Here is a 27,485-nt window from a genome sequence, read left to right on the forward strand (position 1 = left end):
TTCCGCAATCCCACTGCAAAGTACCTTCGTCAAGGAGGTCTATTACTCGCATAGATAGTGGAATAGGGCCAGTAAAAATTGAAAGGATGATGATTTTATACTTCAACTAAAACTCATACGATTGCTGATTTTAGCACTAAGAACACAATAATTATCCTTCTAAAGGTATTTATATGAATTATATTGATTTTAGGGAACAAAAAACTAGTGTTTTAATTCTCAAGGAATCCTAAGTATTTAACGTGCATAGAGTCTATTAAGTCTAAGTTAAATTTAAGAATTATACAAAACTAAACATTTTTCTAGATAAATAAATTGATAAAAAAAAATCACAAGAATTTAAACATTAAAAATCATAAAAGTATTGTTAAGAACATACTAATACTAATAGAAGGTTGGGTTTCACCTCTAACTTTAGAAAGGCTTCTAGCAAGCTATTACACCCAAAAAAAAAAAAAAAAAAAAAAACTCTAGAAATTAAAAAGAAAGTATAAGAAATAACTAACTTCATTCTAAGGCTGCCACTTTTTGAATGTTGACCTAAAGGGCCTTTAAATAGGCTACGAAATATTATTACAAATAGAATTCTCGTTTGGAAAAAAATCTTTGGTTTTCAAGCTTCACTTAAACAACTTTTTTGGCCGTTAGACATCATAATTTAGACTCTTCATAAACTACAAAGGAAGGTGTCAATAGTTAAGAAAATATGGCAAGATCTCAATAATGTAGACACAATTATATTCCAAGCAACAACGATGCCAAGCATAAGGGTGGAACCAAGGAACAGTTCAGCCTAAGAACGACAGCAAAGACTTAGCGTAAATTACTAAGGAATTGCATAACCTTAAATAGTTTAATTCTCGTTGATTCTCGTCTTATGTTATGGCCTATCCTCTGACAGATTGGCCATAAGCAAGCATTGAGAACCATTTCCTAAATAATGTTTCTTGCAAATCAGAGCAAACATTCACCGAAAGAATCTATCTGCAAGCTTTAATAGTTGGATTAGTCTTGGTGGTTTTAAAAATACTCAACCCGCTAGCTTTAATAGTTGATCCAACCCAACTCACTTGAATATCAATATCATATCCATATAGGACGATGCGGGGCTGAGCAGGTTGAACGGTTTGGACGGAATAAACGGGTTATTGCACAAGCATAATCAGAACTCATAGGCGATAAATGTCAAAAGTACTCTCACTAAGTTGACCACATCATTGAGCATGCAAGAAAATGATTGCAGCCGAACCTCATAAGTTTATCGTCATGCTTCAAAGTGGAAAAGTAATTGAAAAGAACATTTTCAAAGGCCATGAACAGGATAAATCTTACAAAGTAAAGAATAGTGACAAGTCTTACCTTAAACCTGAGTCTAGTAAGATTGAGAGATGTCCTACCTTTACTCATTTTTCTCATAGGCTAAATACCCCCTCGAAGGTGAATCAATAATTGCAATTTCACTTAAATTAAATTTTATTGTTTTAATTTAATCTATCTTATGAATTGTTAATCAATACTCCTTGATGCGGAATCGACTTCTGACTCGTCAAGTTATCAATTTGCACTAATTTTGCAGTTGGGAACTTTATTGAAATTGTAACACTTACCATACCGAGTAAGAAAGATTTTTTTTTGTTTTATTTTATTTGAGAATTCTGTATGAAACTATGAATGATTTGAGAAAAAATCTTGAGTGAGATGGGCGCATGCCTTACAGGATACCTTCTCATGATTTGATTGAAGCTAAAGGTGCAACAAGGACAAAAACATGAGCGGAGACCTTTAGATAATGAACGACATAATACAGTCTAGGTAATGTAATATACAACTTTTTTTTTTTCACATTCTTTTCCATTTTAAACCTCGATCGAAACTGGAAAAGAATTTGCCAAAATAGGAGAAAACGAGACACCTTAGCAAAGTGAACAAGTTACTGTAGAATCATAATCTAATTGGTGAATAAAGGTCGCAATCCATTCCATCTAATGGACCATAAATACTTTTAAATGGCGTGACCATTAACACAGGTAGATACAATAAATAAAGTAACACAAGTAGATAGAACAAATGTTTCTCAAAAAAAAAAAGACATAACAAATAAATTCTTAACCATGAAATGTACTCTCTCCATCACTTGATATGACGAGGATCCTAATCATTGAGAGAGAGAGAGAGAGAGAGAGAGAGAACAAACCAAGAGTAAAATTAGGAAACAAACAGTAAAACCCACAAGTATATGGTATTGAATACCAGAAATGAGTCATGTCTCATATGTTACATATTGTTACACACAAGACATGTACAAGTACGTGGTCTTTAACAAGAAGCTTAAAATAATAATATAAAATTAAATAAGAAAGAGAGGGAGTAAGATGTGAATGAACTACTGTGGAATTTTGTCCTTCAAATAATTCAGAACAGCTTTGGTTCCTCTGTCTAAAATTGTCCTCCGGATACTGTAAAAGATATAGAAAGAAAAGAGCATCACAAAAATTTAGCACAGCATTCTATACTCCCTTTTAGTAATACACATAATTTTATCTTAATATTATTTACCAATGAAATTATTTCTGGCAACATGAGTAGTAAAATATTTAAAACGTTGTTACTTGTATTTACTCTTTCTTCCAGATGCTATAGTTTTCACAGAGAGTACAGACCATGGGATGCTAATTGCAAAAGGATTCCATAAAAGTTCATGAAAATAATGTATCAAGAATTACAAAGTAAGGGTACTCTTTTTTTTTTTTTTTTGGCTAAACACATAGGAAGGGTACTTGAGATCTATACACACACATAAGCGACTTGGCCTAGTGTTAAACTAACAAACTTTATGCCACCATTGCCATAAAGTCCAAATCAACCCATGGAAACTGAATCACACTACCACCTCCTACATGATATTTGTGAAAACACGTCTTCTTCTTCTTTTTTGATAGGTACGTCTTCTTTCTTTCCTTAACACATTAGCCTTTCTCTACTGAGCAACGGCTTGATTTTAATTTCCAGTAAAAGACAACATTTCAATAAATTTGGTAATTGTGGTCATGATATGAAGCTCTCTAAATCTCAAGCAAATCAAAAAATTAATTATCTAGCAAAATTTTAGGGCATGTTTGTTAACTGTTTTTTTCCCTTATTTTTTGTTTTCAAAAACAATTTTCTATTTTTGAAACTAAAAAAAGTGTTTAGCAACTCAAAATAGATAGAAAACAAAAAATGTTCTCAAACTCAATTTGTGAAGAAAACTAAAAACATGCAAAATGCTATTTTCAATTTCTAATTTTCAAAAGTCAATGAAAATACGCATTTAATTTTATAAATCTGTTTCATTTACTGAGTTAGCATTAAATTTCAAATCCTAATAACAACATATTTTAGTATTTTTTTATTCTTCAAAAAACTATTTTTTAATTTCAACTAACCAAACATGTTTTCGATTTCAAAAATACAAGAAAATTGTTTTTTTTTTATATTCTCAAAAACAAATTTTTGAAAATAGAAAACAAAAACTGTTACCTCCTTCAGGTCAAACAATACTGTTGCTTAATCACGAGCTTAAGATTCCAAATTATTCAGGATCTGATTCTCATAGATGCTAAAGGGAGAGCTGTACTTAGTCTCTAATAGAAGTTCCAATCCATATATCAAATTAAGTACTCTTATTTCCGTGAGACTTAACATCCCCATAATGCTTTAAGTACTCAAGTTACAGAAAGAGGTTATGTTCAGAGCTTTAGACGAGACCCTTAACTTCACTGGACATTATTGTGTACTCGTGCATCATTATCCCAAAACTAATAGTATTATTGATTTGTAATTATGATCACTGTATCATAGGCACCCAAATGTGTATAATTTGTCTTGATGCATCACTACAAAAAGATTGCAAGTTTCACCCAAATCAACAATTTCAGAAGTGACAAAGCTAGATGAAACTGGAAGGCTTTGTCAATGCCCTTTTTCACCTGGGAAGTTGTTAGGCTACAATGATGCCTGTGAATTAGACAACTTCTATTATTATTGCCTAATCAAAATTGAACCCTATGACATACAAAGGATATTAATATCTTAACCCTCACAATACAAAATGACACAATTACCCTTACACTTATACCAATATCACTTATAATATCGCAAAAACCAGAAAACTAAAGCAAAGCTATTGAAACTTCTAAAGAAATTAAATAGTGTTAAAAAAAAAGCTGGAGAAACAGCAAAATGTAGCATACCTTCTCATTGGATTTCCATCAAGTCTTAAAGCCTGTAGGCTAGGTTCAAGCAAACCCTGACCAAAATAAACTCTTTATACTTAGATAATGTAAAAAAATCCTTGAAAATATGTCCCAAAAAATGTATCATTTGAAGCAATAGATATATCCTAAAGCCATACGCTTATTGATTAATGTGTGTGATGCATTGTAGAACAAGTTATTATCACTTAAAAATCAAGACAGGAAAGACCCGAACAAAAATAATCAGTTAAGCTAAAAAAAAAAAGTGATAACAGACTTGTTTATACCATATGTTATGCAATTTAAACCAACCATCACGGAACAATTTATTGGTGATATGAAAATGTATAGTCTGAATTTTGCCCCCAGAAATGCTTTGTGGGGCAAAGTATGGGGCATTTCCTTGTTCTATTTGCTTCTCACCAAAAAAAGTAGGATAAAAGAAAAACTAATCATTATGCTAGAAGTATACTAACTTGATGACCCCATTGATCAAATAGAAAAAACATGAGTTATTTTTGTGATTTGATCATTAAAAAGACAGAAATTTTGAGAATTCAAGAGAAGGTCACAGTGAGATGAGTTGTTTATCACTAAGACAGGTGTCAAGTGGACGTTCAGAGATACATGCAGCTGAGAACATGATATTCCCCATTTCTCGCTGCTGACATTAAACACTAGCTGGACCATACAGATTTTATGTACCATAATATCTAAAGAAAACACCATAGGAAAAAGGATATCATATACTGACCAGCTCTGGGGGAAGTACTGAGATGTTGTTGTCAGATAGACCAAGCTCAGAGAGTGAAGTAAGACGTTGGAACTCCTGCATGCCAGTATTAACAAACACCATCACAAATTTGATGGCAGTTGATGCTCCCAAAAGAGGAAAGTTTGCATCCATGAACAAAATTTATGAATTCAGGATTCATCTCAGTAAACAATAGATAGATAGAACCAGTAAAATTGAGCATGTCAACTTGTAGGGTTCCTAGCATGTCCATAATAATCAACCTCCTATCAGTACACCAATTTGTAGATTCGGGGATCACTAACACCAATGAGCTCTAGTTCAACTGGCACCTTCCCTTGGATTTGAGGTCATGGGTCCAATGACAAACCAGATGCATGTGCAATTTACCAACAAATAAAAAATTTAGAGAAAAAAAAAAAACCATTAACCATGAACCATGAGCCAGTTATATGGTCATTGTGAATAATATAACCATGTCCAAAAAAATATTAAATCCACTAAACTAAAAATGATCACTTCACTTCCATGTCCATCTCCAATGTTGAAACTGAAACTCTTAACCTGTAAAACCTAACAGACCTTGGCCTGTCATATCCATTTCCATACACAATAAACTGACCAAGAAAAAAAATCTTTTGACTTGAATGAACCAAAAGAACACATTCTTGTCCACCAATCAAGAAAAAAAATCTTGAAGCCTGTTATATACAACATGGATCTTTTTCAAGTCTGTCTAGCCCCAATACTAAAGCAAAGGCAATCAATAGACTTTAACAAGTTCTAAATTAAAAAGTGTCATAATACAGGTTAAAATATTTTCTTTTTAAGAAAGATATATATTACCACTGAAACCGATTGAAGGGAATTTTGGCTCAGGTCAAGGATCCGCAATTGCTGTAAGTTAAATATATCTGAGGGAACTTCGTGTAGCTGCATTCTTCTGTCAAGTGGAATTAGATGTAAGAATAATAGCTTAGACATTAAAAATAACTATAAGTTCAAGCATAGAAGCAAATAGGCAGACTCAGGCATAAATCCTTGTGCATGTACATCAATGTGTGTGATTGTATTGGAATTTCCAGCTGACTGACCTCAGGTAAAGCTCTTGCAAATGAGACATGCTTGAAAATGCTGGATGCTCCGGTAATGAAGATGCATTACCACTTAGATCCAGAACCTGAACCCTAGAGACTGCTTGAAATCCATCAGATGGTATCTGCAGGTCAAATAATAAGAGGGTAGTCAGATCATAGAGGTAACAAAGTCTCAGATCACATTCTCTAAATATGGATATCTTCGCAAAATAATTCAAGAAAATATCTATAATGCTGAACTGACATTATCGGACAATTGATATACAGTACCATGCGTCTAAATTGACAGGGTACTTATTTTGCTCTGTGTGTGTGTGTGTGTTAAGAAAAAAGGTCCAAACCTTTTTGACAGATACATTTATGCCAGAGAACTAAGGCCATATATTATACATGTTGGGAAAGTCCAGTGCCAAAGTCTGGGTGAGTAGGCTATCATGAAGGTTCCTATTTTTCAAATATATCCTTGTGTGATTCAAGTTGTGGCATACACCACTTAGCTAATTTGTGTTTTTCCATAGGTTCATGAATCATGATGCATGCTTTATTTATTTGAAGGAGGGGGGGGGGGGGGGGGGGGGGCCACAGCAGCATTGGTGAGGTGCCAAGTTAATTGACCTATCAGTTATGGACTGTCCCCTGCATGTTTTCCATTGGAGCTCTTAATAAATGGGGTCATGAAAGTTAATTCGTTAACAAAAGACAGAAAAAAAAAAGCTTCAAACTGTCCATTTTTTTCAACAGCAACACCTTAACTCATATGGTTCAAGAGAGAAGCATAAAATTAGATCTAATTTACCTGTCTGAGTGGATTATTGTCCAACTTCAAACACAAAAGATTAGGAAGTGACTTTAAAATTGCACCTGGCCAGTCTTTAATCTTGTTCCTGGATAAAATCAAAGTCTGTACATTTGGGGAAAAAATGATGCATTAATAGACAATATCAGATTCAAACAAGCCAAATTATCAGTATAGAAGAATCCCTGATTAACTTAATTCCTAACCAAAGCTGATCAGAAATGGAATGGACCAAAAGTTTTTAAAGAGGAATTTCTGTACAACTGGACCTGGTGATGCAGGACAAAATTCAAAGGATATATGGGGAAAACAAATAGAACAAGAAAAGAAGGATAAACCTAAGAATAGGCACATAGGGTTGCTTGGAATCAACACTAAGCAGGAAAACCTAGGAATCAACACCTAAGCTACCAGGAATCGGCACAAAGCCATTGGAAAATTTTCAACATAAAATTTTATTCATCAATCATTTGTCCATAATAATTTCTCTAGGGACTTTAAATAGGCTTCCAAATTACATCAAGGAAGGAAAATGAAATGATAACTAGATAGCAGTCAAATCCCTAAAAACACTCAAAATAAAATAAAATTCAAATCAGTTCAAATCCTATAATTCAAATTAATTGAAAACTCATAATTTGGACTAATGGAATCAATCGGTATTAATCTGGTGCACACCAACTTTCCCAGAGTGGAGAGACTCAACCCCATCAACTATAGCTCAAAATAGTACTCTAGCAGATCAAGTTCCAGATGACACAACTCGGCCCTAGTAATGCATGTGTAGTCAAAACTTGGTCGCGTCTTGCAATATACTAGGTAGTGAAAATAATCTGCTCATACAAATTAGCATCTATATGTTCCTTATGTGATGGGGGAGGGTTTAGACTTTAGCAGTATTGGATCAAGTATAAATTTTTAACTGGGTCATGAAAAGACTCATCAGAGGGGCATATGGAATGATTTTTGGACCTTTCTCAGATGGAATGTCAACAAAATATGCATTCTTTCCACCAGGATTTAACACTTTGAACAATCTAAAAGAAAATCTCTAGGGACTAAGGAGTAAAGATAGTGGTAGCCCCTATTGATGAAACGATGAGAGTGAGTCGCAAGTAATGAACCAGTAAGAAAGAGTGAATTGATCCAAATTGAGGGAACAAAAAAAGGTAGAGAAAGGTCAAAATAACATTAGTAGAAGTAATAAAATAAAAATTTTTAAACGACATATCAATTGGGAAAGTAACAAAGAGCATGACTTTAGATAGGATAGAATGGAGAAAAAAATTCAAATGGCCAACCCAGTCTAATTTGTTGAGGATCCATAGGCAACCCCAAATTTTGGGACTAAGGCTTTCTTCTTCTTATTGTTTTTATAAAATTAACCAAGCATCTAAAAAATTAGAAAAACATTCAGATGGCGAGTCAAGTCCACAAAAGAAAAGGATGAGAATTCACACTTGGGATGAACTCAGCACATGCTTGAACTAATCTGAGTCACATGCAAGTATGAGTATTAGACTAGGTTGCTAATATCATGGCCTGGTTTGCCAAGAATTCACACTTGGTATGGGCTGAGCACGTGTTTGAACTAATCTGGGTGTGGGGTAGATCTGAGTCACATGCTGGTATGAGTATTAGACTAGGTTGCTAATGTCATGGCCTGGTTTGCCAAGAATTCACACTTGGTATGGGCTGAGCACGTGTTTGAACTAATCTGGGTGTGGGGTAGATCTGAGTCACATGCTGGTATGAGTATTAGACTAGGTTGCTAATGTCATGGCCTGGTTTGCCAAGAATTCACACTTGGTACGAGCTGGGCACATGTTTGAACTAATCTGGGTGTGGTGTGGGGTATATGTATGGTGGAGGTGGTAGGCTTGGGAGTGGGTGTGGTTACTGCAGTGGTGGTAAGGGTGGGAGTGGGGGTTGCAAACATCTAACTCTTTGTTTGCATGCCCGCATGCCCTAGATTTAGTAACGTGCAGCCCCCTCCACATGGATAAATATTAAAGCTTTAACTCCAGCCTTGCATAACATCAAACTAAATGGACAAATTATTGACTCCCGGAGGACCACATCAGCAATGCCTAGTGGTCCTTCCACTAGATAATAGTCTTCCATGTGTGACAATTTTATTGAGTCACATTCTAGTCACCAATCCAATCAATTTAAGATTAGGAAAAAATAATAATCAAATAAAAACTAAAAACCTTCACCTTCACCCTCACCCTCACTGCCAGTGGCTCCACCACCATCCCCAACTCTAATCAGACAAGGCCACCATCCATAGTGGAAATATCCTTATATCCACAACCAAGACAGCCATTCAAACAGCCCAAAGGAAAGACATTTTATTGGTCACAGTAGACAATTAGAAAGTCTCACATATATTGCTTCTTGGTGAGTATCAATTTGTGACTATTAAAATGAGGGCAAACCAATTTCGAGCTGTGCAATAAAAAACTTAGGAAATTTCTGCGGAAATAGCAGGTCAATTAAAGTATGATAATGGCGAACCCACATGGTGCTGTTTGGAGAAAGTTCTCCATGGAGCCCCCATCCTCAAATCAGGCGAGTTACTGCCATCCCACTCCATCTATTCTTCCTGCCATTTGAGAAGGTTCCAAGAGGTTCCACCGACACACACCCCAGATGCACAGATCTGAGACAGAGTGAGAGAGAGATGCCTATGCCTTGTCTAATTGGAGTTGGGGATGGTGGTGGAGGAGCCACCAGCATTGAGAGTGCTCCTCCTGGAGAAGTGAATAATTTCTCAACCCAAAAGAGCTTCCAAAAAGCATGTCCACATAATTTATTATCCCTTGTACCTTATTACAACAAAATAACTGCTTTAATTTCAAATTTTAGTACTCACCATTTAATGAATCCATTAATCAAGTAATACAAATATACCTTTTTCTTTTTTTGATATGTAGAAATACAAATATATTTTTTTTAAATCAATGTATAGGCTGACTCCAATTCTGATACTCTGGCACCAAAAATATTTCTTGGATTCTTTTTTATTGGTACGTTACATAAGCACCTGGTAGGTCTTGAACTACTCTCCACCTTGTTCTTTATAAGGAGAGGAGTTGACATTTTAATCTAGAGTTTATTGGCTTCTGGATTTAATCAAAAGCTGTAGACAGCTGCGTCCATCATTTAAGGAGGTTAGCAGTCACTTAGACTTGCCAACACAAATAGCATTTCACTTTATCATTATTTCCCCCCCCCCCCCCCCCCACCCCAAAAAAAAAAAAACAGTGTACAAACCAGGATCAACTAAGAAATTTACCTGGAGTGAAATACATGAGGAAAGCTCAACTGGAAGCTCTTGAATGGCATTCCTAGAAAGATCAACTTTTATGACCTCACCCGATTCCCATACTTCTGATGGAACAGCACTCAAACTAAGCCCTTCCAAAGAAAGTTCCTGAAATTTCCACATTAATAAAGGTGAAATTTCCTATTTGAAGACAGAAAAATTAAATGAAAGGTAAATCAGAAGATCCACGCTAACTAAGATCACTATGGAGGGATAAGTATGCATAGCACAACATGACAACCAGAATCAAAAGCAGCACAGGAAACCCTACGGTTGATATCAAAAATCAAAAATTTGAACCTAAGACCAATTTAAATCCCACCCCACCCTTTAGTACCAAAGCCACAGCCCAAGGCCCAAATTTCCAATATTCTATACCAGAAAGTGTGTATCAAACAATATCATCCAGCAAATTAAACTTTCAAACACCATGAATAGCAGGATTAACAAAACGAAAAAGTATCAATTATTCAATCCAACAGAGTTTAAACCTTGCTACTTGGGATCAGCTAGCCATCCAGCTCTAATAGGTTCATGTTCTTTGAAGCTGCCATGAATCCACTAACTTCTCCTCAGGTCCAGTATAGATCTTGTAAATGATCAAAACCATATTGCACGCATGGCTAACACTCCTCTTATCATCTATCTAAGCTTACCTCTAACTTCTCATAACAGCATTCAGTTGTTTACTCAAATCTTGAAACCACCCAAAACCTCTCATTTATGCTCCACACCTTTTATAGGCATGATGTTTTATGACAATTCATTAAAATCTATCAAAAAGATAAACAAAAAAATCCATAACTTTGATGACAAAATAATTGGTGCAACCGTTGCAGTCACCTTTGTTCTTATACTAAAACATATAGAATACTTCTGGTCCAAAAAAGAAAAAAGAAAAAAAACATATAGAATACTTCTTCCACTCTTCAAGGATTTCGTAACCTTTGAGATAATTGCATCTTTTTTTAAATAAATAAAAATTATATATAAGTATTCATATCTCATTAATAGCGCAAAAGGGCACAACCCATGTACACAGGAAGTATACAAGCGATTCCCCCAACAAGTGAGAATGTAAAAAGATCAAAAAATTCTAACAGATTAGAAAAAGTAAAACAAGAATTGGCAATCATCCAATCATATAAAGCCTTCAGCTTATACAAACTATCCTACAGATTAGAAAAAGTAAAACAAGAATTGGCAAACAACATATCCAACAAGGCCATCATGACCATCAATTTCCAACACTTTTGATAGCAGCTTATACAAACTACCCACAAGGCTAATAGGACAAAAGTCCTTAATGTTAATAGCATTGGTCTTCTTAGGAAGTAACAGCCCCGCCCCAACTGTGTAGATATTGTCCGCTTTGGGGCCCATGCCCCTCACAGTTTTGTTCTCCCTCAAAGCACACGGCAGTGGAGAAAAAGACCTCTACACATTAAAGGAAGGTCACTCCTTATAAGCACATCCCCATGTGCTTCCCTAGGCGATGTGGGATTCCATGGATTGCAATACCCCCTTTTGGGTCACTGCATTAAAGGATTTTTCAAAGATGCAAGTTCTATAAAAAGCCATAACATCTTCTTCTAACACACTCCCAACACTTTTGGAAAAAAACCCATAGTAAAACCATTTGGCCTAGGTGCCTTATCACCTTCAGCCTCATTTAAAACTGCAAGAATCTCCTCCTTATCGAACTCCCTCTCTAAAGATAGTCTCTAAGATTCATCCAAGCAAGCAAACTCTAGGCCATCAATAGTAGGTCTCCAAGATTCAAGCTCTTGATATAGATTCTTATAAAATTCCACCAAGTGAGCTTGAACCTCCCTGTCATACTCATAAAGCACACCCTCAACTTCCATTCCCCTAATTTGATTGGTTTGCCTATCTAAGTTAGCCAACCTATGAAAAAACTAAGTATTATTATCCCCCTCTTTTATGAACAAGACCTTGGATTTTCGCCTCCAAGAAATTTCCTCCAAAGAAGCTAAATGCTCGATATCAGCTTTGATCATAGTTCTTCTAGATCTATTTTCTAGAGACAAAACTTGCAGCTCTTCTCTCATATCAAGCTCTAACAACTCAGTCAAAAGACATTTCTTCCTAAAAGCCACATCCCCAAACACATGCTTATTCCAATGCTTCAAATCACCTTTCAAAGCCGTCAATTTACAAGCTAAAACATAACTTGGAGGCCCCACAAAGTGATAACCCCTCCACCACTACCGAACTCGATCCACAAACCCTCCACTTTCAGCCACATATTGTCAAATTTAAAAGCACTCGTCCCACTCAACATACCTCCTGCCTCTGCTAAAATAGGACAATGATCCGACACCACCTGAGGAGGAGACTTCTGTGTCGCATCCAAAAAATGATCCTCCCAGTCAGCTGAAATTAGAGCCCTATCAATTCTGGACATGGAAGGATTATTAGAATCACGAAACCAGGTGTAATCACCTCCCTCCAAAGGCAGATCAACCAAATTGTGTTTCTCAATAAAGTCAGAGAATTTAATCATGGCTGAGCTAAAAGAGCTACAACCAAGCTTCTCTACCGGATATATGATGATGTTAAAATCACCAATCAAACACCAAGCCGAAATCACCTGCAATATCATAGAATCAAGTTCCACCCACATATCATTCCTAGCACTGTCATCAGATGGACCGTACACCCCTGAACACACCCATTCAAAACCGTCTACCACTCCCTTCAACAAAACAGAAATAGAAAATCTACCAACAATATAATCAACTTTCTCAAACAACCTCCTATCTCAAGCCAACCAAATACCCCCAGCAGTGTGAATTGCATCCAAAACTGCCCAATCTACAAATGGGCTGCCCCGTAAACTTTTCACAATGGTAGAGTTAGTACTGTCCAATTTGGTCTCCTGTAAACAAATAACATCACCCTTCCATTCCTTAAGCAAAATTTTCACAATAACCCTCTTATGAAAATTGTTTAAACCCCTCACATTCCAAGATAGGATTTTTAAATTCATGGATACTGATCTGAGCCCAACCCAATGGATTTCAAACTACCTTTAGAGTTTGTACCAGCCTTCCTATCTTAATTAATGGAAGAGACTAAACTCCTTAAACTCCTTACTTTTGTTTAGGATCCCATATAGACTAGGCTCAAAAAGGAGGTTACTCCAGCTGAAGATTTATCTTAAGAGCGACTTTGAGTGACATTATAATCAAGCCAATGTTAAGTAATTTTGTCTGCCCCCCACACCACCCCCCCAAAAAAAGTAGTATTGTATGTACCAGGCCCACAAAAATTGATTTATTCTATAAAGATTGGCATAGGGTTTGAAATCAATGCCAATGAGCCAAGTCTCAAGCAGCAATTCCTTCTCTCACATGTATGAGTGGAGGGTGAGGTCATGAGTCCAAAACCCAATGGGTACATATTGCATGTAGTTAGACTAATGGTTTATATATATATATATAAGTAAATGAAAGCAAAGGAGTGTAACACAGAGATTGACTTTCCAAGAGGTCACCCATCCTAGTGATTGTTAGAATAATGATTAAATTCACTATTTTCTAATAGCTTAAGATTTTGGAAAAAATGTTAATATATCATAGTACCAAAACAGGTGGTCTTAAGTTTAAACCTATGTCCTTTACCTCCCATTTAATAAGTTAAAAATCTCACGTGTTTGGCTTTACTTTGGGAGGGTCCAAGCCCACACATGAGGGGGTGTTAGAATAATGATTGAATGATTTAAGTTCACCATTTCTTAATAGTTAAACTTTTAGGACAAGTGGAAATTTTGTCATTTGCTACTTACCAATCAAAAAACAATTGTTTGAAACTTAATAATGCTATGGATAGTATTCAGAAGATTCTACTTGCTTTCTCCTAAACTTGTTTTTACAAAATGGAATTTAAGAATTTAACTAATGACCGTATTTTCACATTATATGCAAGGGCCTCGTATAAATTTTATGAAGTCTTCCTTTTGGGGTTGGGAGGCTATCCCAATATTAGATGTTCCCCACTTCACAAGTGTTAGGACATATGTGTTTCACTTATTTAAAATATATGTCATTCTTTTATGTAATTGACTAATCCTTTGACAAAACGCACTTTACTTGTAATTGGGTAGATTTAGGATGTGTTTAATGCTTCAAGAAACTGTGTTTCAAGATCAAGTGTTGAAGTCATCAAGTATGTCCAAGAAACAAGCTGAAAAGTGCAAGTTCATTAAAGCTCGACAGCTAGCATGTGTCGAGGTTTAAAGAGTTGTTCCAGTCCCGTGACTCGACAGCTGCTCGACAGCATCTCGACACCTCTATCTGTTGAGGTTTAAGAAAAACAGATTTTGAGTTCTGTTTTGATTCCAATCCGTGGATGTGTCTTTGAGTCTTCTTTTCTCCTAACTCTAGACATATAAAAGGATTATTTTAAGGGCCGTCAAAGAGTACACAAGTTGCACAAGCATTGAGAAATCCTTGTTCAAGCAAGTTGTAACTAGAGACAAAGTTCTTGCCCTAGTTCATCTCTCTTGTGAAGAAGTTGCTGTGTAATGTGCACCATAGGGTTTTGTAACCAAGCATCTTCTTGATCTTCATCGTGTGGATGAATTGAAGAACTTTGTAGCCAATCATCTTCTCTAGTTGGTAATTGAAGTTGCGTACTGGGATCCGCGCAATTGGTTAGTCACGTACTTAGGAGCCGTGCATTGAAAGGAGAAATTGTCACTACAAAACAAGTCCAATTGGGTATTGGAGTAAGGGTTTAACTGTAGGTTGGTAAGGTACTTGGCCGCTTATTGTGATAATAGTGGAATTTTGGGAGTGGTGACCTTAAAATCGTTCGGTGGAGTTTTTGCCATGTAGGTTTTCCCCATTCGTAAACAAATCACCATGTTATTTAATTTCCGCTGCATACTTAGTTTAATTAATGATTTGTTTGTGCTACCACACGCTTTGCATGTTAATTTGATTAATTGATAACTTCGCTAATTAATCAACTTAATCTATCACAGGGGTCAATACGTTTTTGGCCTATCAATCGTAAACTTCATTTAGTGAATTGGTCTAAGGTCTGTAGGCCAGTGAAGAATGGAGGGCTAGGCATTCGGTGCTTGAGAAGGTTTAATTCTGCCCTTCTAGCCAAATGGTTGTGGCGTTATGGTGAGGAGAATGATGCCCTTTGGAGAAGGGTCATTGGGGCGAAGTATGGGAATGACTGGGGTGGTTGGTGTACAAAATCTGTGTCTGGGGCTTATGGTGTTTGTTTGTGGAAGTCCATTAGAAGGGGTTGGCTGAATTTTTCCAAGTTCCTTCGGTATGATGTGGGTGATGGTACTCGTGTGAAGTTTTGGGTTGATGTGTGGTGTGGGGATAGTCCTCTTAAGGAGGCGTTTCCAGATTTATACAATATTAGTAGGACAAGGGATGCTTCAGTCTCTGAGGTTATGTGCTATGCAAATGGGAGTATTTTTTGGAACCTACAATTTCGCCGTTTTGTGAATGATCAAGAGTCACACTCTTTGGATTCGTGTATGGCTTTAATCTATTCCACAAAGGTGCGGGGTGTAGGTTCTGACAAGCTTTGTTGGAAGCTAGCCAGCCGTGGTTTTGTGGTGAGTGGGTATTATCACTCCCTTTCCCCTCCCCCCACTGCCACTCCCTTCCCTTGGAAAATGATATGGCAATCGAAGGTTCCCCCCCGGGTTGCGTTTGTTTCTTGGACTGCTGCTCTAAGCAAGATTCTTACTATTGATAATCTTCGGAAAAGGCACTTTGTTGTCCTTGAGTGGTGTTTTATGTGTAAAAGGTGTGGGGAATCTGTTGATCATCTCCTCCTTCACTGTCCTATAGCTTTTGAGATGTGGAGTATGGTCTTTTGCTTGTTTGGTATTTGTTGGGTGATGCCGCAAAGGGTAGTGGATCTATTGGATTGTTGGGCTTGCAATTTCAGGCATCATCACAATATAGTGATTTGGAGGATGGTGCCGCACTGTTTGATGTGGTGTATCTGGCGGGAACGGAATTTTAGAAGTTTTGAGGGTCGCGATCGGTCCATTCTTGAGATTAAGTCTTTTTTCTTTTTTACTCTTCTGGAATGGTGTTTAGTTTTACCATCTTTTTCTTGTCTTTCCCTTCCTATTTTGCTTGATCATTGTAATTTGGTTTCTTGATGTTTTTGCCTCTTTAGTACATTCCCTATGTACGGGGCTGTGTTCTTCTCTAATATATTTTTATCGTTACTTATCAAAAAAAAAACAAGGATCACTCTAGCAATATATTCAATTCTTGTGGGTTCTATACATCACCATAAAATCTACTTGGTCTCCACCAGCAGAAAGATATATAGCAAGATCCACAGAAAAAGCAGTTAGACAAAAATGACTATTGACTATAATCAGATTATATGGCACCAGTAAAATAGTAGTTTTCTAGGAAAGACCCAAGCAACTAAGTTACATCACCAACACGTGAAATTGTAGACAGTTTACTCTCAAAAAAGAATATTGTCTTTAAAAAAAAATAAAAAAAAATTACAGCTATAACAAGTGATACCTTTGAAGCGATAGACAATCGAGCTGCCTTGGTAATTACATCTTCTTTTGTAGGTGTTGTAATTTCAGAGTCTACATAACATTTTGAATCTAATTACTCATAACAGAAGATAACTCATAAAGGAAAAAAAAAAAAAAAAGGGCTTGGTATGTTAAAGACCATCACACAGAAGCATGCTTAGCAAGAACCAACATACCTTCACCCTCAGAAAGTCTACTTCGAAGGTACTTCAGTAAAGCAGGTGTTGGTCCAGAAACCAATGAACTGGAGGAGAAAAGGTTTCAGTTGGATAATCCTTTAATTATAAGACATACATGACACGCTAAAGGCCAACATAATGACTCACACCTTCGAAGAGTTCGCAAAGGATTTCCAGTAAGCAAAAGTTTTCGCAGGGTAGTCATATTTCCTAGAAAACAAAAATTAATTAGATTCCCCATTATATACTGATCATATTAATTCCCAATCTTTGAGTTGTTTACAGTGCTTAAGTTCATAACTAACATTAAAAAAGAACTTTCTGAGAGATAAGGGGTAAGGCAATGTGGAGCTCAGTTGAGTGACTTAAAAAGAAGTATAAAGGGAAAAAAAAAAGTCTAAGATCCAGCATTAGAATAGCCAGAAGCTAAACCAAAGGGTTTATCTTGGCCTAAAAGATTTTCCAGTTTGGACCAATTGGAGTAAAATTGTAATATCTTCATCTTGTTTGAAATAATTTAGAAGTGAAAAGTTCTTTTCAAAGCCTCATAAGCTATTCAAGAAGTTAAAAATCCTAAGAAAATATGCCAGAGCTAGACTTTATATCTACATAACTACAACTTGCGAACCTTACCCATTTCTGGGGGCAATCCAGTCAATGAATTATTTGAAAGATCCAGAACCGAAAGATGCAATTTGCATGCCTCTACCGGATATTCCTTCAACTGCATGAACAATTAGCAGGCAAGTGTAAATTTAGAGATCGAACGCCTGAGTATTTCAAAATGCCCCTCCTTCCCCACCAACCAAAAATTAAAATTAAAATAAAATAAAAAAATAAAAGAAGAAGACATTTGGCAGACAATAATATAATTTTTTTTTGGTAAGTTAGCTATGCACCTAAATATTTTTTAAATCCGTGGCATTACACTCCACCTTATTCTTACAAGGGGAGAAAGTGAGATCTGAACTAGAATTCATGGCAATTTGGTCGACAAAAACATAAAGGAACAACAAAATAAATAATTAACACAATAAAGCATAACTACTTACTCCTCTCATAAACCAAAGAACAATGGCCATAAGCTCTAGTTCATATAGCACCTCCTCCCATTGTAAGATTAAGGTGGAGGATGAGGTCATGGATTCAATATCTACCAAGTGTGTGTAACATACTACTTTAAAATAAATAATTAAATAAATCAAACACGGGCAACAATTTGCATGGACCTCTTTCCATTTACGTACTCAAATGTATCGTTAGAATACAAATTCATAGATCTATTACAACTCATATAATACTTTTAGAATATTGTTGGAATTGATATTTGATAATGAGCGAGAAGAGAGAGAAATAGTAAGTAAAAGCATAATTTAACATGGTTCAACCTAATCAATTACATCCACAATGGAAAGCCCTAAGCGGCTACATCTTAGCTCTATATAATTATTGTATTTCAATGGACCCAATATAGAGTAAAAATGGGAAAATAATATACCTAGTATAAGAGGTCGTACCCAATGCACAAAACTCCCACTTTTGTGGGCTCTGCGAGAAATCATGGTAAGCAGCCTTATCCCCAATGTTTTGGAGCCTGATTTTCGGACTTGAACCCAGACCTGTTGCAATTGGTGGAAGGCACTTGCCATCACACCAAGACTCGACCTCTAAAATATTATGTCTAGTAATAACCACGGTAGCTAGTGGTATTGCAAAACCTTGTAGCCCATAGTATTCTACAAAACCATGGTCCACATATTTATGGTACATCCTATTCGTCCTTAAACTCAAAGGTGGAAACTAGATTTTGGAATGTGAGACCATTGAGAAAATGCTACCTGGCTGAACATGGGATGGAACACACAAATTAGCCACAAGTGACACCAAATGATGACGGTCAGCAACAAATGGAGGCCAGAAAATGGTTGTTGTGGCTGGAGGACAGCTAAAGTAGTAGCTAGAGGATGACTACTATGATTGGACTATGAATGCACCACAGCTAGAGAACATTGGCAGAAAAACAATGACCAAACGATGGAATAATCAAGACAAACACAGGCAATAGAGGAAATCCCCAATGAGCGGTGACCAAAGGATGGTGAAACCAACGACCGTAGGAGAGTGGCACTGTTGGCCAAAGGACATCAGCAAAGAGAAGCATTATAGGAAATGGAAGACATCAACAAAGGAAAATGTCATAGTGAGAGATATGAGCGAGATTACAGCCTTTGGGGAACCAACAAAAGGCCTGACTTTGATACCATGTTTAAATTGTTGTTGCAATTAATATTAAATGAGAATAGAGAAATATATACAGCAAAAGCAAAATTAATCTGGTTTAGCTTAACAGCTTACATCCAAGTGCTAAAAGCTACATCTTTGCTATATAGACTAATTGAATTACAATGGACCTGACATAGGCTTATATAGGATAATATTAGGGCCCAACATGGTAACCCTAAAACTGCAATAGCTCGTGGTATTGCAAAGCGACTGTAAACCATGGTATTCTACAAAACCATGGTTTAAATATTTGTGATATAGCATTTTTTTTTTTTTATTATTAAAAATCTCTCTTTGACTCTGCACTACTGGAAATTGTCTCCACCATCTGATACTTAATTCTACATACAAGTCCACTCAAGCAATTAAATCGATAGGGTACATATAATATTAGGAAGGACTAAAGAATTTACATGCAAAATTATTATTACCAAATGAGCAACAGATTTCGAAGAGAAATAAACATAAGGAATTACTGATATGAAAAAAATACTAGTCAACTGGTATTGCGTGTGTAAGGATAGTGGAGAATATGTGGATCATCTACTGCTTCATTGTCCAGTTGCTCATAATATGTGAACCTTTATTTTCTTTGTTTGTGGGTTGCATTGGGTGATGTTGCACAAGGTGACAGATATTTTACCTTGTTGGAAAAGGTTATATGGGAGGCATAGCAATAATGTTGTTTAGTCTGCGACTCCTCATTGTGTTGTGAGGATAATTTGGAGGGAACAAAATGATTGTATTCTTTGGGAAGCTCTTCCTATAGAGATTTTTCTTTTATTTTGTTAATAATAAATAAAGAAATTACTCAAGCCCATCTACCTTAACAAACTAATAGAAGGGAGATCTTCCCAAATAATATCTCTATATTCTAAAGCTTGGAATGTCGACTATACCCATCTAAAAATGTTACGATGTTTGTATAATTAAATGATTGTATTAGGATATACTACCTCATGTTGTTTTATGGTATTTATAGATATGTTAAACTTAAATATGTAAATTTCATGATGTATTTTGTATTCTTTTTTAGTATTCATGTGGAATAGAATTAATTTTACATACAAAAAAGTTACCTGATTTGAGTGAAGATCTAAATTCCCTAAACGTGAAAGCACCCCAATCTCTGTTGGTAATGAAGACAGTGAGTTATTCCTGAAATTTGATGCCACAAATGCCAAACAAATATCAAAGATGCAGATTTTTTAAGTAGAAGAAAATCCACACACTCCAAATGCCACTAAAATTTTAATATTATCAATTAATAATAAAGGAGAATATGACCCCATATAGAACTCCACAAGAGAAGAGCATCCCATTATTGATGGTGGGATTGAAGAAATTTCTGCAGAAATCGTTACATAGAAAAAATTTTAGAAGACATGGAAGAAATGAGCTTAAATGAAACAAAAAAAAATGGATAAAAAAGAAGGTATTTCTTGCTTAATTTACTCACTGTTCTGATGAAGATCAAAACGAATGAGATGTGAAAGATTCCCAATGTTCTCCGGTATACTGCTCAACAAATTTTTTGCTGCAAAGATACAGTAACAAGCACCATTTCAACATATCCATAATTGTACATGTATGACTTAACACTTGGATAGTAAAACAGAAGATAATTACATGCATTGAATTCAGTAAGCATTGTCCATGATGCAATCAAATTCTCTGAAAGCACAGTTAGCTTGTTTCCCTGGCAGAGATAGAAGATGAATTACACATATGTTGCCACAAATACATGAACAATAATTACTTTACAGTATATAAACAAGCAGACCGGTCATCTAATTCCTCAGATTATAAACCCGACTAATACCTCCACGTCTAGTTTTGTCAACTTTGAACAGTTTACTAGATCTTCTGGCAAGCCAACGATAACATTTTTTGATGCCTGAGAGAGAGAATCATAAGGCACATGTCATCAGAAAATACAAGCCGAAAAAAAGACCTTTACGTCAAGAAGGCTTAGCAGATCACAAAAATAGCAAAGCACAACATTAGGTTTCATTGATGTTTCAAAGGCTGATTGGGAGGGACAACCAATCAACTAGTGGAATTAGAAATTTAGAATATCACAATTTAGAGCAACTTTACTAGTCTTACATAAGCAACAGTCTCAGTACCATGTTACAGAGTATGAACGAGGTTAATTTTAAAATAAAAGGAAAGTAATGCAGATACAGTGCTAACAAAACCCTACAAAAGATTTTAGCTAAAATCTCAGAGGTTGCATCCACTTACGAAGGTGTCAAGATCTGCTCTTTATTTGTGATGCGTATGAAACAAAAATGTTCCAACAAGGTCAAAATAAAATTCAACAGATGATATTCCTTCAGGCTCCGTTTGGATAGGGATGTTTGAGTCTGCGTCTGGAGTAAAGTCACGTTTTTGGCTTCTTCTTTTTTTTTTTTAAACCAGCCTGTTATGCACTGTTCATTGGTCATGAACAGTGTATTTAGGCCAATGAACAGTAATGAACAGTAAAAAATTATTTTTTTATTATTTTCAGTTTTCAGCAAAATAAGCAGTATGCGAACGCACACTCAATGTACAGTAGAACTGTAACAGGCATTAGGAGGCATAATGAGAGATAACAAAGATAACATAATCATTGTGTTCACTATGTATCTCCTTTTCTGAACTTAACAATACAAATATAACATGTTCTGATTGTTAGCATGGTATAATGCATGGGCTATTTAACCAAATGCCAACTTATCCACGTCTAGAATACTCAACCTGATTCTGTCCAAAGGTTAAACTCTACAGAAGCCCTTTTTTTTTTAATTTATCAATGGCATAGCCACTCCTGGATGTTTGCAATTCAATGACGTTAAAGCATTACCTTCAGATCTGATAATTCTACACACCGTCCAATGGAACTTGGAAGTTCCTTAAGCCGATTGCAAGAACAATCAAACCTGGAATGATCACATAAAAAACATTATTATCAAGTGCTGAAGTTTTTTTTTTTTTTTAATAAAGTTGCTAAAGGTTAAAATCAACTCCATGTTCACTAGCAGGAAAATGAAAACATAAAAAGTTGTGTACAGATAAAAACAAGTGGCAGTCCTGCATATTGAGAACACCATGGTTTTGTTATATAAATACCACAAATTAGTTGCATCAAAATGTATTTGTAATAAATAAGAAACAATGGAAAGTGACCTGGCTAGGAATGTCATCACAATATCATTTTGAAATCAATAAAATGTCATATTGATTATGAATGAAAAATTAAAATAAGTTCATAGGAAAACTAAATCATTAAAATCTTGAAGTGTTTGGATTTAACTTTCACGTCAATGTCCTTCACTTAAGCCAAAATTTGAGTTAGTATCTTAAAAAAGATATGGAGTTTGGGATAAAATACTCAATGGAGAGAATTTGAGGAAGGTTTCGCTTTTGTTGACTGGTGCGTTATGTGTTGTTGTTGTGGGGAAACAGTGAATCATTTACTGCTTCATTGTGAGAAGGTTCATCAGTCATGGTGTTTTGTCTTTAGATCCTTTGGAGTTTCTAGGGTTCCATCAAGAACGGCACCAAGTCTTCTTTTTGATTGTAGGAATTGGTTAGGAAATCACTCATCAGACATTTTGAATTTAGTTATGTTGTGCCTAATGTGGTGTATATGGAGGGAGCATAATAGACGTACTTTTGAGAATGTGGATAGTTCGAAAGACCAGTTGCTTGCTTCATTTAGTGTTTATCTGTTTGATTGGCCTCGGGCTTTGAGACTCACATCTAGTGATTGCTTACCTCTATTCATTAGTTCTCTTCTCTCTCGTAACTAGTTTTCTGTTCTATTCTTTTTCCTGCTTGTATAATTTGACTTCTTTGTGCTTTTTTTGCATAAAGTAGTATTTTTAATATACACTTATATTACTTATCAAAAATTAAATAAAAAAGATATGGATTTCATCAATAAAATATTAATTATTTTAAGCATTGAAGCATGTTGGCCTTTGTGTGTTCTTTTTTCCCTTTCTCTTCTCTCTTTTCTTCTTCTCTTTCTTCTGGTACGAATCACCAATGCTGTTGAGACAGCCCCGAAACAACTTAAAATTCTCTCTTTTCTTCTTCCTTACAACCCCTCTTTGTTCTAGTACTAATCACCAATGCTGTTGATACAGCCCCTAAACAACATAAAATTCTCTCTTTTCTTCTTCCTTACAACCCCATATCAAGCTCTGTCTTTTACCTATCATAACCCTAAAAATCCCATGTGTCTTCTCTATCAAATAACCATATACAGCTCATCAAAACCTGGCCAATTTTGACCCTTAATCACCTTTTCTTCAACGATTGTAAACCCGAGATCTACAAATTCTCCTAAACCTAAACCCACCAGTACCACGTATGATGCATGGACATGGGGATTCGGCAATTTTTAAAAAATAAGGACATGACACGGCGTGGACATGGAAATTAAATAATTAATTAAATTTTATATTTAGGCATATTTTTTAATATTTTTAAACATAAAATACATTTATGTCTAAAATTTAAATTATGTAAGAACTACAAATAAGTAAACTAACACTCAAAGTGATACAATAATACACATAAAATATTTAGAGTACAAACCAAAAGTAAAGAAACAAAATATATATATATATATATATATATATATATATATATATATATATATACAGTATAACACAGTAACAGTGAGAGCAGGAATAAAAAAAATAAAAATAAAATAAAATAAAAGAAAAAACGCGCTACAAGCAACGCAGTGACAGTGAGGGAGAAAAAAATAAAGACTGTGAGAGAGAAAAAACAGAGGGCCTTTCGCCTGAAAAAGAAAAAAAAAAAAAAAAAAAAAAAAAAAAAAAAAAAAACAGAGAGAGAAGAGAAGAGATTGGACCATTCGCCTGTGTGTCTTGTCCACGCCGAGAGAGAGAGATTGGAAGGCACGGCGTCAACGGCGACTGTCTATGGAGCTCACTGACTCGCCGATCGGCCCAATCTAGCACCGGTGAGGGACAGAGGGCAGCAGGGCAGAGGCCAGAGGCCAGAGGGAGGGTTAATATGTGATTTTCTGTTTTTTTTTTTTTTTCACTGCTGGAGTGTCCACCGTGTCGGAGCCGCGTTGGCGCCATGTCGGAGAAGCGGAGAAAAAAAAAAAAAAAAAAAGAGGACACCGCTTGGACACCGGAGTCCGGCGAGTTGTGCCGGTATCTGTGTCCGACACGTGTCGGACACCGACACGTCGCCAAAAATGGCGTGTCGGTGCAACCTAGAGTACCACACAGACAAATCTCCCAATTTAAATGGCTATGGCATATGACATTTTAGGGAGGAAAATACTGGTTTGTGGAGAAAGGTTGTTGTTTTGAAATATGGGGAGGTTTGGAGTGGTTGATCAACAAAGCGGGTTAGAAGTGCCCACAATTGTAGTTTATGGGGGAATATTTGCGTAGGTATTTATTGGTCATAAGCACTTGAGGTAAGGCATGGCAACTGAGTGAGATTTTGACATGACAAGTAAGATAGAAGTCAATCTTTGACAAAGATAAACCAGAAGTTGTTTGCATATGCAGCTGATAAGATGCCTCAATTAATTCTTATGCAGAGAGTCAAAATGGAGGATGCACTTATGGAATCTCACGCTTATAAGAGATTTCAATGATCATTAGAGTTGGTTAGTTGTTGGATGTTTTGTAATCCAACAAATCAAGTAAGAGGTGGAGCTTGCAATGGCAACTTTGATGTTCGTTCATACTTCATACCACAAGGGATTATGAGGCTTAGGTGATGTTCTTTTCCTGGGGAAAAGAATTTGGAGTGCCAAGGCTCTGAAATGGGTTGCATCTTTGAGTGGACAACAAGTAGGGGGAAGATTCTACTTGTGATAACCTTATGAAGAGAGGATTAACTCTGGCTGAATGATGCTACATGTGTAGGCAAAGTGGGGAGACTATGAAACATTTTTTGTTGCACATGATTTTGGAGTTTTGTCTTCTCTATGTTGGGATTCATTGGGTAATGCCAAGGAGTGTCATTGATCTTTTATTTGGTTGGAGGAATTGGTTCGGTAAACACTCTTCCTTTATCTATAACCCCTATGCTTGTCGCGGACACAGGAGAGAGAGGAATTGTCATCCATTTGAAGATATGGAAGCCTTGGTGGTTCAATTGAAGTCATATTTCATTAGAAAATTGATTGAATGGTCCTTTGCTTTGGGTCTTGTCAGTTTCCAATCTGTTGTAGATTTTGTTGATTCTCTCTTTTCAATTGTAATTCCCTTTTCTTTGTAACCTTAGGATGTATTATATGCACGCAATGTGTGCCGAAGCAGTTCCATTTATCCATTAAAATTCACTAATTATAAAGAAATATAATGACATCCCCTCCATTTTTTTGTAATTCTTTAGGCTGCATTATATAACCCCACCCCACCCCCCTACCCACCCACCCACACAGACAGAAGAAAAACAAAACAAAAGGGAAACAGAGTGGAAAAAGACATGCAGCCACCTCAAATTCAATCAGTAGGAGGTTATTGCTATAGAGATGCTCACATATAATATACGCTTGCCATTTCTTGGTTTTCACTCAGATATATCAAATACTAAGAACCATAAAGAAACAGAAATCCACACAAAGACACATAAAAACAGCAACTTGGAAGAAGAAAATCTACCAGATATTATAAAATTAAAGGGAGGAGGGGAGGGGGAAAGAGAATAAGAAGAAGAGGAAAAAGAAAGAAAGATACTTGACAAGAGAAGTTGCCGATCCAATTTCCTCAGGTAATTTTAGTATTAAGTTAAAGGACACATCTAATGATTTTAGCATAGGAAGCCTGTCAAATGTGTCAAGGAGAAAAAACAATAAAAAAATGCACAACATTAGTAAAAAACAGTAAGAAATGGGAAAACATTCTCGAAAAATAAGATAAATAAGTATGTTCAGACAACCCACTCTCCTATTGCAGCTGGAAGGTCGGAAAGTTTATTGTGGCTGACATTCAATACGGTAAGTTGAGGTAAATTCCTAAGATCTTCTTTCAATGACTCAATATTATTATGAGCCAAAATGAGCTTTTGTAGCTCCACAGCCTGTCATACAAGCAATGAAGCCGTCAGTTGGTTTTATATATCTTTCATAATTGTCTGCAACTTAATCTCTAGCTAACATTTAATGAGGTGTGTTAAGGAAGAACAAAATGAAAACATCAAAATAAATTACCTCCCACCAATTTTCATCCTTTCCAATGGCATCCAAACTTTGGTAGACCTCATTTGGCACATCCCTGATAATAGAAGCACAAAGAAATAAAAGTTCGTAATACAGAATTAATTACATCATGCTCTACTATGACGAATTGTGATTATGCAAACTGCAATGAAGCAGCACTTAACAAATTTTTCCTAAAATTTTTTATTATTCTTGTCATTTTTTTTTTTTTGATAAGTAACGAAAATTTTATTAAAAAATGAAGAATAACCAACCCGAGTACATTGGGAATGTACTATGGGGGCATAAATCAATAACCAAGATTACAACGATCAAGTAAAATAGGAAGAGAAGAACAAGAAAAATGACAAAAAACCACACTCCAATCGAGGAGAGTGTGTAGGAATAAAGACTTAATCTCTAGTATAGAGCGTTCACAGCCCTCGAAGCATCTCTCATTCCTTTCGCGCCAAATACACCATAACAAGCAATGAGGCACAATTCTCCACAACTCTATATTTCTATGTCTTCCAAACTTACCCTGCCAAGACTCAAACAACTCAATAACCTTCTGAGGCATAACCCAATGAATTCCAAATAGGCAAAACACCAACGACCACAACTCACAAGCAATGGGGCAATGAAGAAGAAGATGATCCACTGACTCCCCACAATTCTTACACATATAGCACCAATCCAAAACTAGCACACGTCGTTTGTGAAGATTATCTGTTGTTAAAATCTTACCTAAAGAAGCAGACCATGAAAAGAAAGCTACCCTTGGAGGAACCTTCGATTTCCAAACCAACTTCCAAGGGAAAGGTAAGGTGGTAGGAGGGTAAAAAGAAAGATAGAAATCTCTAACCTCAAAACCTCTACTCCTTGCTGGCTTCCAACACAACCGATCCGGACCCAAACCCCGTACCGTCGAAGAGTAGACCATATCCATAAACCGATCAAAGGATTCTTGTTCCCAATCCTGTGGAGGACGACGAAATTTAGCATCCCAATGAATCCTCCCACCAGACCAACACATAACCTCCGCTA

At 36.0% G+C, this 27,485-nt stretch overlaps 1 protein-coding gene across 1 annotated transcript in view; it reads right to left on the reverse strand.

The window, feature by feature from the left end:
- Positions 1 to 2,059: 2,059 nt before the first annotated feature.
- The window catches only part of LOC142639301 (plant intracellular Ras-group-related LRR protein 6), a 34,713-nt gene continuing 9,287 nt past the window's right edge, over positions 2,060 to 27,485 (reverse strand). Inside the window, exons 2-21 of the mRNA XM_075813506.1 lie at positions 26,451 to 26,514; positions 26,184 to 26,320; positions 25,978 to 26,064; positions 22,098 to 22,173; positions 21,069 to 21,143; positions 20,876 to 20,945; positions 20,706 to 20,783; positions 20,534 to 20,594; positions 20,326 to 20,404; positions 17,597 to 17,687; positions 17,113 to 17,173; positions 16,961 to 17,028; positions 16,765 to 16,835; positions 10,184 to 10,321; positions 6,883 to 6,987; positions 6,084 to 6,208; positions 5,836 to 5,932; positions 4,990 to 5,064; positions 4,233 to 4,288; positions 2,060 to 2,456 (exon numbers count right to left, since the gene is read on the reverse strand). Of these exons, the coding sequence (XP_075669621.1) occupies positions 2,384 to 2,456; positions 4,233 to 4,288; positions 4,990 to 5,064; positions 5,836 to 5,932; positions 6,084 to 6,208; positions 6,883 to 6,987; positions 10,184 to 10,321; positions 16,765 to 16,835; positions 16,961 to 17,028; positions 17,113 to 17,173; positions 17,597 to 17,687; positions 20,326 to 20,404; positions 20,534 to 20,594; positions 20,706 to 20,783; positions 20,876 to 20,945; positions 21,069 to 21,143; positions 22,098 to 22,173; positions 25,978 to 26,064; positions 26,184 to 26,320; positions 26,451 to 26,514 (1,687 nt within the window). The 3' untranslated portion in view covers positions 2,060 to 2,383. The remainder of the gene's footprint in view (positions 2,457 to 4,232; positions 4,289 to 4,989; positions 5,065 to 5,835; positions 5,933 to 6,083; positions 6,209 to 6,882; positions 6,988 to 10,183; positions 10,322 to 16,764; positions 16,836 to 16,960; positions 17,029 to 17,112; positions 17,174 to 17,596; positions 17,688 to 20,325; positions 20,405 to 20,533; positions 20,595 to 20,705; positions 20,784 to 20,875; positions 20,946 to 21,068; positions 21,144 to 22,097; positions 22,174 to 25,977; positions 26,065 to 26,183; positions 26,321 to 26,450; positions 26,515 to 27,485) is intronic.

The sequence above is a fragment of the Castanea sativa genome, chromosome 6 (genome assembly GCF_040712315.1).
Source record: "Castanea sativa cultivar Marrone di Chiusa Pesio chromosome 6, ASM4071231v1".
Classification (NCBI taxonomy): domain Eukaryota; kingdom Viridiplantae; phylum Streptophyta; class Magnoliopsida; order Fagales; family Fagaceae; genus Castanea; species Castanea sativa.